General features: G+C 48.8%; 1 protein-coding gene across 1 annotated transcript in view; it reads left to right on the top strand.

The window, feature by feature from the left end:
* Positions 1-5446: 5446 nt before the first annotated feature.
* The window catches only part of RBP5 (retinol binding protein 5), a gene marked incomplete at its 5' end in the record, with an annotated part of 31048 nt that continues 22698 nt past the window's right edge, over positions 5447-13796 (top strand). The window contains one exon of the mRNA XM_082267386.1: positions 5447-5519. Coding sequence (XP_082123512.1) covers positions 5447-5519 — 73 coding nt within the window. The remainder of the gene's footprint in view (positions 5520-13796) is intronic.

A 13796-nucleotide genomic window follows, 5' to 3' on the forward strand; every position in this document is an offset into this window, starting at 1 on the left:
AAAAACTATGGGTTGTTCCTGCCCATTGACTTCTTGGGATAGAACAGCTCCTAAGCCCTCACTGGTGGCAACTGTTTGGGCAATAAACTCTTTCGAAAATTCTGGAGCAACCTACACTGGATACTGGCATAAGGCTGTTCTAAGCTCCAGGAAAGCCTCCTCATCTTTATCATTCCACCTGACCATGACTGACTTCTTACCCTTTGTCAAGTTAGCCAGTGTTGCAGCAACAGGGGCAAAGTTGGGGACACACCGATGGTAGTACCCGATGCCCAAAAAAGCTCAGACCTGTTTATTGGTGATGGAAGACAGCCAAGGCTTGAATAGCCTCACAAAAAGATAATATATTGATATCGTAGCGCTAAAGGATTCCAGAGAAACCATAGGAACAGCCACAATGGCTGGCAATGCTCATCCCGGACTGGATTTTTAGGCTGATGCAGCCCTCTTAAGATCAGGGAATCTTGCAACTCTATAAACAGAATCCAACAAAAAGGGCACAAACGCCTAGTGCATTATCAAAAGCACTTTATTAAAGGATAAAAAGAGTACATAAGAACAAAAGCAAATGTTTTAACAGTGTTATAACTAAACCAAGGAACCTAAGGGCCCGGTATATGATACAACTCTGACTCAAAGTATGTCAATTTATCAGTTGACGTGTTTCGGGGGACATGCCACGTTTTCAGATTGTTGCTCTGAAGAACGGAGCATCTCCCCCGAAACACTTCAACTGAAAATATGACATGCTTTGAACCAAAAGAGTAGTATCGAGTGCCAAACCCTTCAGCTCCTTGGTTTATGCATAACGCTGTTACAACATTTGCTTTTGTGTCCGTGTACTCTTTTTTTATCCTTCAATAAAGTGCTGTTGATAATGCACTAGGCATTTGCACCCTTTATGTTTGATTCTGCTTCTTGAATACCCTCTACCTTGTTCATTTGGGGTTTCACCAAACCCCTACCCACAATGTACCCCAGTTTCTTGGTCTCCCATTGCAATGGCAAACGTTTCTGGATTAAAGGTAAATCCCTCCTTCTTTAGAGAGAGTGCAAGACGGCCTGCACATGGTGAAGATGCAAAATAAAGTAAAGTGCAGCGCCTATAAATTACACATCGAAGGTAATATGAAAAATACATGCAGGCATAAATGTGACTGATGCATGAAAATAAAAATTCAGTCCTGGCATAAACAGTCTCTGGGATGAAACAAGAATGTGATGATAGGAAGCCGCTCCCCACTGCAAGATGATAATCCACCACCGTGTTGTAAACGAGCAAGGTACCCTTACCAACTTTGGTGGACCCTCAACCTAATGACAGGTCAAACAGGCATGTAAAACAGGGATCAGCTCAGAGGATCATCAACATCCATCGGCTCTCCATACCGGACCGAATATGATTGGATCATATGTATAAAATTTCCCCAACTCTTCCACAGGTTGATCATGCCAGAATAAAGGGAACCCAATGGTGCAGTACGTCCAACAAAGTATATTTTATTGATAAAAAAGGCAGGTACTGACATATTGTTAGATGAGAAACAGCATGTAATGACAAAGATGGCCACGGCGGTAGCGTGCTCACGTGTGTCGTGTGTGCCTGATGTGTTTCGTCATCATAGACGTTGTCAAAGGCGTGTCTGACGGCCGCAAGCACGCTATTGATATAATGACATAACCGTCACTCAAGAAGGCTTGAAGATGGGCCACTACTAAAGATGACAATGTCGTCTAAATACACCAAAGTGTATTTCTGATGTGGGTTTAGTAGCTCTGGCTCTGCTAAGTGGCCACAGCTCAAGGAGCAGCTAACAACTGCAGCGCTACCTTGTAGGGGCTACTGATGAATGTGGTCATCTTCCACCCCAGCACAACCAGGCACGCAGATTTTTCACTCACTTCAAAGTCAAAAAAGTCCTTGCAGATTTGTTTATTTGTTTTTTTATTAGGGGAATTGAATTTTGATAGGGAAGGGATGATATGGGATGATATGGGATGCCCATTTGATCAACAGAACTTGTGAGGGACATTTCTCTTCTACTTCCAGCACAATCACAATACAGAACAACAACTCTCAGGACCAGCTAGCACAACATTCAGATCCAGCACAATCTCAGCTGAATATGGACAAAGGACCTCTGCAGGCAGGGACCTCAGGCCCCTATGGTGAAGCAAAAAGATAGAAGTCTTTGGTGATAGCTGCCCTATCTATGGCTACTGCTCCCAGTACCACTTCTACAGGCACTGCCAGCCATCCTAACTGCAGCTGCCCCTTTCTCCTGCCTGTGCCACTACAGTCCTCCTGACTGGCTCTACATCCATCCCAGACTGGTCCTTCCCAGTCCTCTCAGGCATGCCTCCCAGTCCTCATGACTGCATGTCACCCACCAGTCCTCTTGGCTATTCCTTGTCCTCCTGGAGACTTGCCTGGCAGTGTTCTCCCACTGTCCTCTCCTTGCTCCCGTACCTCCTGGCCAGGACACCTCTGTGTGTCTTGTAGACGGTCCTGTCCGCACAAGAGCCCTGGCCCAAGGTCACCCCCCCAGACTAGGATATCTCCCTCAAAGGCCATGACAGCCTAACACTCCCATCTCCAGCTTCCACCTGAACATACTCCTCCCCAGCTGGGCTGACCCAGAGTATTTAAGGGGGCCTTCCCCCTGCCAACCCAGGTTGGGGATTTGTCAGGGCCCTCAGATTACTGCAGGCATCTCAACCTTACCTCCCCTCCCATTCTTCTGGAAGTTTCCAGCACATTCCAGAAGTAGGGGGGAGGTCTCAGTGATGCTGCCTGTGAGTCATTCAGCTCTCCCTGGATCTCTGCCCAACACATGAAAAACACAGACAGGCTGGGCTGTCAGCTGCAAGACTGTACACATTTACCTACACTAAACAAAAAAATCTATCTACACAACCTCTTGAGGAACCCTAGGCTTCCATGGAACCCTAATTGAGAATGGCTGTCCTAAGTTGACGATCCTTGGTGTAGGAACAAACTAATGGTAGTACCCAACGATGACCAAAAAAAGCTCCGACCTGTTTTGTGGTGATGGGGCTGGGCCATGCCTGACCAGCCTCCACCTTATTCATCTGGGGTTTCACCAAAACCCTACCTACAATGTAACCCAGAAACTTGGTCTCCCCATGGCAATGGCACACTTTTCTGGATTAATGGTAAACCCGACTTCTTTAGAGAGTAAAAAAACAGCCTGCACTCGGGGAAGATGGCACTCTCTATAAGTAGACATGGGCCGAACACCCCCCTGTTTGGTATGCAGCAGAACTAACAAACAGGGGAAATGTTGTAACCCAAACATCAAACCCCATTAAAGTCTATAAGAGCCAAACAAGTGCCCATTTTGAAGGCTTATATGCAAGTAATTGGCCATAAAAAGGGTATGGAGGTCTGGGAACTGCCCTGGGGGACTTGTATCTAACTTTTTTTTAAAAACTTCTGAACCATACCAGGCCACCAGCTCTCAGCATAAGGGGGTGGGTGCCATGTTGATGGGGACAAGGGCCTCTTCCCCACAACCATGGCCTGTGGTTTTGGGGGTCTGCGGGTGGGGGGCTTATCGGAATCTGGAAGCCCCCTTTAACATGGGGGCCCCCACTATGTGAATGAGTATCGGGTACATCATACCCCTTCCAATTTACCAAAAAAGTGTCAAAAAGTAATAAATACGGGACAAGTTTTTGATAATTCCTTTATTAAAAAATAAAAACATAGTGTCCCTTGATGTAATTCCATCGTCAACCAGGCCGCCCGCCGACCCGAAAAAGTAAAAAAATCAAAAAGGCCTCCAGGGATGCCTCCCTCCGTATGCCCGTGCTGCTCTTTGACATTTCTCATATAGGTAAGGGGCTGGGCCACCTGGGCAGTTCACCCGGTGGCACGGCCCCTTCTGACATCACAGGCTGGTGCATGCTGGACATGTGACGTCAGAAGGGGCGGTTTGATCAAGAAGAAAGTTACCGCACTCCGAAATGAAAATCAAACAGGAGTGTATTTATTCCACATCAAAAATAGGCATCAAAACTTCAAACTGTGAGACATAGGACAATAGGTAGACGCGTTTCACGACTAGGAATGTCGCTTACTCATTACCAAGTTGCCAGAAGGGGCGGTGCCACTGGGCCCTCTACCCCAAAGCACCCACTCCCCCATGTTGAGGGCATGTGGCCTGGTATGGTTCAGGGGGGGGGGGGTTTGTGCTTACTACCCCCCCTTTTCTGACCCGCCAGGCTTCATGCCCGGATAAGTGTGTTTTTTCTTTTTTGACTTTTGGGCCTTTTTTTTTATTGTTCAGCTGTCAGCAGGGAAACCCATTGACAGCTGATGACTCAGCTTCCCGGCCCCACTCCTTAACAACCAGCTTACACTGCACCCTGATTGGGCAAAGCTTTGCCCAATCAGGGTGCAGAATTCACTGTGCAGCACTCAGTGCATTCCAGGGTGTTTGTGGGGGCAAACACCCTGCAAATTCGAATGTTCGGCGAATGTCCGAACAGGCAAATGTTCGATCCGAACTCATGCTCAGGCCGAACCGTTCGTCCATCCCTACCCATAAGTACTAAAGATGACAAAGCTGTCCGAATACTCCAAGGTGTATTTTCAAGTTGGGCGTAGGAGATCTGGCTCTGCCAAGTAGCCACAGCTCAAGGGGGCAATAGCAACCTCTTGAGGAACCCTAGGATTCCATGGAACCCTAGTTGAGAATGGCTGTCCTAAGTTGAGGCTCCCTCATGTAGGAACAAACCAATGGTAGTATCCAACAATGCTCAAAAAAGCTCTGACCTGTTTCTTGGTGATGGAATGGGGGTCAAGTCTGACCAGCCTCCACCTTGTACATCTGGGGTTTCACCAAACCCCTACCTATAATGTACCCCAGGTACTTGGTCTCCCATTGCAATGGCACACTTTTCTGGATTAATATTAAACCCTTCCTTCTTTAGAGAGTCGGGGACACCCTGCATATGGGGAAGATGGGACTCCCCATAAGTACTAAAGATGACAATGCTGTCCAAATACTCCAAGGTGTATTTCCAATGTGGGCACAGTAGTGTTGGCTCTGCCAAGTGTCCGCAGCTTTAGAAGCCCCTAGCCACCTCTTGAGGAACGCTTGGATTCCACGGAACCTTGGTTGAGAATGGTTATCCTAGGTTGAGGATCCCTGGTGCAGTGCTCTTGGGCGAGGCAGAGGTTAATTTTGTTGTTATTGTGGTTGCTATAATCGGAGATTATATTGCAGCATGGGCCTGACTGTCACATAATGGGGATTACTGGGAACATTAAAGGCAGGCGGAGCGAGAAGAGAGAGATCATTCACTCAGCAGAAGACGATAGGCGTCTACGCGGACACCGTCCATTCTAGAAGATGAGTTAGAGCGCACTGGTGGAAGATACGAAATTATTCAGAAGAAGACAGACTTGCGTCACACCATGGCCGGGGAACTGACCGGAAAGTTCCAGCTGGTAGCCCAGGAAAATATGGAGGGATATCTCAAGGCATTGAGTAAGAATTTTCATTTTCAGCAGCTTAAAGTTCAAGCCGAAACTTTTCACAACAAAAAAAAATTTTGCCCATAAATACAATTGAAAGGAACACGTAAGCCGCCATTGCTGCCTTATTCTTCTAAAAATGCTAGTTGCCTGGCTGGTATCGGGCATCAGGAGTTGAGAATTAACTTCAATCCAACTTGTTACATTGTTGCAAAGAGAGGAAGTATTAAAACCAAAGGCAGCCAGGGCAGTAGGAGGTCAGTATTAGCAGTATATTCATATAGTCAGTAGCCGGGCTTTATTCTCCGCAGAAAATAGGTGCAGGTACCCCCCCCCCCCCTTCTGAGTCACCCTTTGCACCCTACCCACCTCTGAGCACCATCCCATGGTTCCACATTCTACCCACCTCCCAGTACTGCCATTTAGAGAAAACAGAACCAAGTATCATTTTGTAATGCTAAATAATTTGTATGGAATTTTTTAATAACAAGAAAAAACTTAAAATAGATCACCTTCAGCCGCCACAGCAACAATAGATCCAACACAGGAACAAAAGATTCCCGTCTGCAACAATAGAACACCCAGCAGCCAGGAACAACCGATATTTCCCTTAAAAGTAAGGCCCCGTTCACATTGCAGCGACCCGACTTTGCCGGGCGACCTCACAGGTCGCGGCGCGCTGCTCGCCCCGCAACCTCGGAGCGGCCGGCACGGACTTCATAACATTGAAGTCTATGCAGGTCGCTCCGGGTCGCCCCAAAGAAGCTCCGGACCCTTATTCTAAGTCGGAGCGACTTGTGTCGCTCCTATTAGAACGGGTCCATTGCTTCTGTATGGCAGGCGACGTACGGCGACCTGTGAGGCGACCAGGTCGCCTCACAGGTCGCTCCAGTGTGAACGGGGGCTTAATCTCTTTCAGCAACAATTGGACCCATACCCCAACAGCAACAATAGAACCCCTGCAACAAAATACCCCCACAGCAACAATAGAACCCCTGCAACAAAATACCCCCACAGCAACAATAGATTCATCCCAGAAACAATAGTTCCCCACCAGCAATTTATTGGTTGAGCCAGATGGACTTGTGTCTTTTTTCAACCTGACTAACTATGTAACTATGTAGCAACAATAGCTCTCCCAGCAGCCAGGATCAATAAATCCCTCCTTCAAAAGTAGATCCCTCCGGGCAATGATTGGCCCCCCAGCAACATAAGACCCCCCCCCCCCTTAACAACAATAGACCGGATCATCAATAATAGATATTCCCAGCAACAATAAATCCCCCAGCAGCCACCATCAATAGACCCTCCAAAACAAATCAGCACCCCTTGTCATTACATTGATTTAATGCTGGAGGTGCTGGAGGTGCCGGAACTGCGCTCCCGCGCGTTCCTGCTGAAAAAAAAAAAAAAGCCCCGGTCAGGAGTGCTTTAAAATAAATCCGAAAGAAAATAAGAGGGCTGACATTTCCGATTGGCTTCTTAAAATGCTAATTGGTTGGCTTTCCTGATATTTTTGACTACTTGAAATAAGTATGTACAGTAGATAGGAGATGGAGGTGTAAAGCTGAAGAGTAATCTGCTTAAAGTGGTTCTAAAGCCCAAACATGTTTTAATCTGGATACACACTATACAAGTATTGGTGTTAGATTTCCTTTACAGTTACTTTCAACTATGTAGTGCAATGGCCGGCCTGATTCCATACAAACTGAAAGTGTTTAGGTTTCACCTCACTACAGTATCTCACAAAAGTAAGTACACCCCTCACATTTGTGTAAATATTTTATTCTATCTTTTCATGTGACAACACTGAAGAAATGACACTTTGCTACAATGTAAAGTAGTGAGTGTACAGCTTGTATAACAGTGTAAATTTGCTGTCCCCTCAAAATAACTCAACACACAGCCATTAATGTCTAAACCGCTGGCAACAAAAGTCAGTACACCCCTAAGTGACAATGTCCAAATTGGGCCCAAAGTGTCAATATTTTGTGTGGCCACCACTAATTGGGACCAATTAGCCATTTTCCCTCCCCGGTGTCATGTGACTCGTTAGTGTTACAAGGTCTCAGGTGTGAGTGGGGAACAGGTGTGTTAAATTTGGTGTTATCGCTCTCACTCTCTCATACTGGTCACTGGAAGTTCAACATGGCACCCCATGGCAAAGAACTCTCTGAGGATCTGAAAAAAAGGAATTGTTGCTCTACATAAAGATGGCCTAGGCTATAAGAAGATTGCCAAGACCCTGAAACTGAGCTGCAGCACGGTGGCCAAGACCATACAGCGGTTTAACAGGACAGGTTCCACTCAGAACAGGCCTCACCATGGTCCACCAAAGAAGTTGAGTGCCGTGCTCAGCGTCATATCCAGAGGTTGTCTTTGGGAAATAGACGAATGAGTGCTGCCAGCATTGCTGCAGAGGTTGAAGGGGTGGGGGAGGGGTCAGCCTGTCAGTGCTCAGACCATACGCCGCACACTGCATCAAATTGGTCTGCATGGCTCTCATCCCAGAAGGAAGCCTCTTCTAAAGATGATGGACAAGAAAGCCCACAGTTTGCTGAAGACAAGCAGACTAAGGACATGGATTACTGGAACCATCTCCTGTGCTCTGATGAGACCAAGATAAACGTATTTGGTGTCAGATGGTGTCAGGTGTGTGTGGGGGCAACCAGGTGAGGAGAACAAAGACAAGTGTGTCTTCCTACAGTCAGGCATGGTGGTGGGAGTGTCATGGTCTGGGGCTGCATGAGTGCTGCCGGCACTGGGGAGCTACAGATCATTGAGGGAACCATGAATGCCAACATGTACTGTGACATACTGAAGCAGAGCATGATCCCCTCCCTTCAGAGACTGGGGGGCAGGGCAATATTCCAACATAACGACCCCAAACACCTCCAAGACAACCACTGCCTTGCTAAAGAAGCTGAGGGTAAAGGTGATGGACTGGCCAAGCATGTCTCCAGACCTAAACCCTATTGAGCATCTGTGGGGCATCCTCAAATGGAAGGTGGAGGAGGGGAAGGTCTCTAACATCCACCAGCTGTGTGATGTCATCATGGGGGAGGGGAAGAGGACTCCGGTGACAACCTGTGAAGCTCTGGTGAACTCCATGCCCAAGAGGGTTAAGGCAGTGTTGGAAAATAATGGTGGCCACACAAAATATTGACACTTTGGGCCCAATTTGGACATTGTCACTTAGGGGTGTACTCACTTTTGTTGCCAGCGGTTTAGACATTAATGGCTGTGTGTTGAGTTATTTTGAGGGGACAGCAAATTTACACTGTTATACAAGCTGCACAATCACTAGCCTCTCACCCATCACCCCCCCCCCAGACCTAATACTTACCTAAGCCCTCATTCTATCCAGTGCTGTGTACATCTGCAGCTCTTCTCTCCCCTCACTTCCGGGTCTCATTGGCTTCCCATGGGGGCAGTCATGTGTGCTCGCTCCTGAGCCCCGCTGCTGCGTCCATTGACACAGACTCGGCCTGCCCCCCCCCCCCTAGTCACTGGCTTTGATTGACAGCACTGGGAGAAGGAGGCAAGAACGCTGGAGGGGGACCCGAGAAGAGGAGGTTTGGGGTCACTCTATACAATTCCATTACACAGAGCAGGTAAGTATATAGATGTTAGTTATTTCAAAAAATTACCTTTACAACCACTTAAAATTGTGCCTTCCCCCATCAACATGCTGCTGAGATATTTAAATAAAAGATTTAGGTTTGCATTGCATACCTTAATTTTTCAGACCCAGTGAGTTACATCATCCTTGGGTCCATGGGTTATGGACCGCCTAATGCATTAGAGTGTGCACCCCTAGGGTCAAACACATACAGTATGTGTGCATGCGTATATAAACTGATAAGGTCAGTGGACGGTGTCAGTAGGGGAATGGACGGTGTCAGTAGAGCAGTGGACGGTGTCAGTAGAGCAGTGGATGGTGTCAGTAGAGCAGTGGGCGGTGTCAGTAGGGCAGTGGATGGTGTCAGTAGAGCAGTGGACGGTGTCAGTAGGGCAGTTGGTGGTGTCAGTAGGGCAGTGGACGGTGTCAGTAGAGCAGTGGACGGTGTCAGTAGGGCAGTTGGTGGTGTCAGTAGGGCAGTGGACGGTGTCAGTAGAGCAGTGGATGTGTCAGTAGGGCAGTGGATGGTGTCAGTAGGGCAGTGGGCGGTGTCAGTAGGGCCGTGGACGGTGTCAGTAGGGCAGTGGATGGTGGCAGTAGGGCAGTGGACGGTGTCAGTAGAGCAGTAGACAGGGTCAGTAGAGCAGTGGACGGTGTCAGTAGAGCAGTGGACGGTGTCAGTAGAGCAGTGGATGGTGTCAGTAGAGCAGTGGACGGTGTCAGTAGAGCAGTGGATGGTGTCAGTAGGGCAGTGGATGTTGTCAGTAGGGCAGTGGACGGTGTCAGTAGAGCAGTGGACGGTGTCAGTAGAGCAGTAGACAGGGTCAGTAGAGCAGTGGATGGTGTCAGTAGAGCAGTGGACGGTGTCAGTAGAGCAGTGGATGGTGTCAGTAGAGCAGTGGACGGTGTCAGTAGAGCAGTGGAAGGTGTCAGTAGAGCAGTGGATGGTGTCAGTAGGGCAGTGGACGTTGTCAGTAGGGCAGTGGACGGTGTCAGTAGAGCAGTAGACAGGGTCAGTAGAGCAGTGGACGGTGTCAGTAGAGCAGTGGGCGGTGTCAGTAGGGCAGTGGACGGTGTCAGTAGAGCAGTAGACAGGGTCAGTAGAGCAGTGTACGGTGTCAGTAGAGCAGTGGACGGTGTCAGTAGAGCAGTGGACGGTGTCAGTAGAGCAGTGGACGGTGTCAGTAGAGCAGTGGACGGTGTCAGTAGAGCAGTGGGCGGTGTCAGTAGGGCAGTGGACGGTGTCAGTAGAGCAGTGGACAGTGTCAGTAGAGCAGTGGATGGTGTCAGTAGAGCAGTGGACAGTGTCAGTAGAGCAGTGGATGGTGTCAGTAGAGCAGTGGGCGGTGTCAGTAGGGCAGTGGATGGTGTCAGTAGAGCAGTGGACGGTGTCAGTAGAGCAGTGGGCGGTGTCAGTAGAGCAGTGGATGGTGTCAGTAGAGCAGTGGACAGTGTCAGTAGAGCAGTGGATGGTGTCAGTAGAGCAGTGGGCGGTGTCAGTAGGGCAGTGGACGGTGTCAGTAGAGCAGTGGACTGTGTCAGTAGAGCAGTGGATGGTGTCAGTAGAGCAGTGGACAGTGTCAGTAGAGCAGTGGACGGTGTCAGTAGAGCAGTGGGCGGTGTCAGTAGGGCAGTGGATGGTGTCAGTAGAGCAGTGGACGGTGTCAGTAGAGCAGTGGACGGTGTCAGTAGAGCAGTGGGCGGTGTCAGTAGAGCAGTGGATGGTGTCAGTAGAGCAGTAGACAGGGTCAGTAGAGCAGTGTACGGTGTCAGTAGAGCAGTGGACGGTGTCAGTAGAGCAGTGGACGGTGTCAGTAGAGCAGTGGGCGGTGTCAGTAGGGCAGTGGACGGTGTCAGTAGAGCAGTGGACAGTGTCAGTAGAGCAGTGGATGGTGTCAGTAGAGCAGTGGGCGGTGTCAGTAGGGCAGTGGATGGTGTCAGTAGAGCAGTGGACGGTGTCAGTAGAGCAGTGGACGGTGTCAGTAGAGCAGTGGACAGTGTCAGTAGAGCAGTGGACGGTGTCAGTAGAGCAGTGGGCGGTGTCAGTAGGGCAGTGGACGGTGTCAGTAGAGCAGTGGACTGTGTCAGTAGAGCAGTGGATGGTGTCAGTAGAGCAGTGGACAGTGTCAGTAGAGCAGTGGACGGTGTCAGTAGAGCAGTGGGCGGTGTCAGTAGGGCAGTGGATGGTGTCAGTAGAGCAGTGGACGGTGTCAGTAGAGCAGTGGACGGTGTCAGTAGAGCAGTGGGCGGTGTCAGTAGTCAGTAGGGCAGTGGACGGTGTCAGTAGAGCAGTGGACGGTGTCAGTAGAGCAGTGGATGGTGTCAGTAGGGCAGTGGACGGTGTCAGTAGGGCAGTAGACGGTGTCAGTAGGGCAGTAGACGGTGTCAGTAGGGCAGTGGGCGGTGTCAGTAGGGCAGTGGATGGTATCAGTAGGGCAGTGGGCGGTGTCAGTAGAGCAGTGGGCGGTGTCAGTAGAGCAGTGGATGGTGTCAGTAGAGCAGTGGACGGTGTCAGTAGAGCAGTGGGCGGTGTCAGTAGAGCAGTGGGCGGTGTCAGTAGAGTAGTGGATGGTGTCAGTAGAGCAGTGGATGGTGTCAGTAGAGCAGTGGGCAGTGTCAGTAGAGCAGTGGGCGGTGTCAGTAGAGTAGTGGATGGTGTCAGTAGAGCAGTGGGCGGTGTCAGTAGAGTAGTGGATGGTGTCAGTAGAGCAGTGGATGGTGTCAGTAGAGCAGTGGATGGTGTCAGTAGGGCAGTGGGCGGTGTCAGTAGAGCAGTGGATGGTGTCAGTAGAGCAGTGGATGGTGTCAGTAGAGCAGTGGATGGTGTCAGTAGGGCAGTGGACGGTGTCAGTAGAGCAGTGGATGGTGTCAGTAGGGCAGTGGACGGTGTCAGTAGGGCAGTGGATGATGTCAGTAGAGCAGTGGGCGGTGTCAGTAGAGTAGTGGATGGTGTCAGTAGAGCAGTGGACGGTGTCAGTAGAGCAGTGGGCGGTGTCAGTAGAGCAGTGGGCGGTGTCAGTAGAGTAGTGGATGGTGTCAGTAGAGCAGTGGACGGTGTCAGTAGAGCAGTGGGCGGTGTCAGTAGAGCAGTGGGCGGTGTCAGTAGAGTAGTGGATGGTGTCAGTAGTTTTTATTTTTATTATTTTTATTTACTTTTACATTTGTATTTTTTTAATTTTTCACAAAATCTTTTTAGGAGAGAATGTTTTATTTGGTGAACGATCGGGGTCTAAGTAGGGGGAATCTGCGTCTCCACAGAGTGATTGGGGTGTATCAGGCGTGTGCGCCTACGATTGAGTCTCTGCGCTTCTCTACACAATGCAGGCAGATCATGGCTGGTGGGAGGGGCTATAGAAAGCTTCCTGAAATCATCCCAGCACCCGGCCTCTGTACTCCTCCCAGGAGCTGTTGGTACTGTGATGCAAGCAGTGATTTGGCTGTTAAGAGGAGTTATGCAAATATAAAAGCGTGTTGATGGATGGGTGTCAGTCTGGAAGAATCGGCGTTCCTCTGCACCTCCATGATTGGAACCCAATGAAGGAAAGGGACAATCAGGCTGGGGAGGAAATGGTTTAATGATGCCAGGCGTAGGGTTGCCACCTAACCCTTTAACCACTTCTGGACCAGAAGGATTTGCCCCCTTAATGACCAGGTTTGTTTTTTTTTCGGCACTGCGCTAATTTAACTGACAATTGCGCGGTCGTGCGACGCTGTACCCAAATAAAATGGATGTCTTTTTTCCCCCCACAAACAGAGCTTTCTTTTGGTGGCATTTGATCACCTGTGCGATTTTTATTTTTTGCGCTATAAACAACAAAAAAAAAGAGCGATGATTCTGAAAAAAAGAAAACCAATATATTTCACTTCCTGCTATATAACATTCCCAAAAAAGAAAATTTAAAAATCAAATTTGTTTCATCATTTTAGGCCAATTTGTATTCTGCTACATATTTTTGGTAAAAAAAAAAAAAAAAAAAACCCAATAAGCGTAATTTGGTTTGCTCAAAAGTTATCGCGTCTACAAACCAGGGGAAATATTTTTGGCATTTTATTTATTTATGATTTACCAGTAATGGCGGCGATCTGCGATTTTTTGCGGGACTGCGACATTGCGGCGGACAGATCGGACCCCTAACTGACATTTTTTACACTTTTGGGGTTACCAGTGACATTACTACAGTAATCAGTGCTATACATATGCACTGTCACTAAATGACATGGGAATGGCAGAGAAGGGGTTAACATCAGGGGGCAATCAAAGGGTTAAATGTGTCACTAGGGGGTGCTTTCTAACTGTGAGGGGGATGGGTTTGCTGGATGAACACAGAGATCCGTGTTCCTAAATAGGAGGATCCCTGTGTTCATTACTGACAGAACAGCGATCTGCTGGGTTTACATCGACAGACTGCCGTTCTGTCTCCACGGGGAGCCATCGCGGCTGCCGGACCCGCTGATTGGCCCCCTCTGTGGCACATAGGGGGCGCCGTTTCATGGACATGAGCCGACCTGCCGCAGTATTTGTACAGCGACTGGTCGGCCAGTGGTTAATCCAGGACACATATATATTACACAGGTTCTGAGGCAGATATAATGCACATCAGGCACTAAGTGAGATTAACCACTTCTGGACCAGAAGGATTTGGCCCCTTAATGACCAGGCCATTTTTT

This window comes from Pelophylax lessonae, assembly GCF_965119305.1.
Source record: "Pelophylax lessonae genome assembly, chromosome: 9".
NCBI classification, from domain to species: Eukaryota; Metazoa; Chordata; class Amphibia; order Anura; family Ranidae; genus Pelophylax; species Pelophylax lessonae.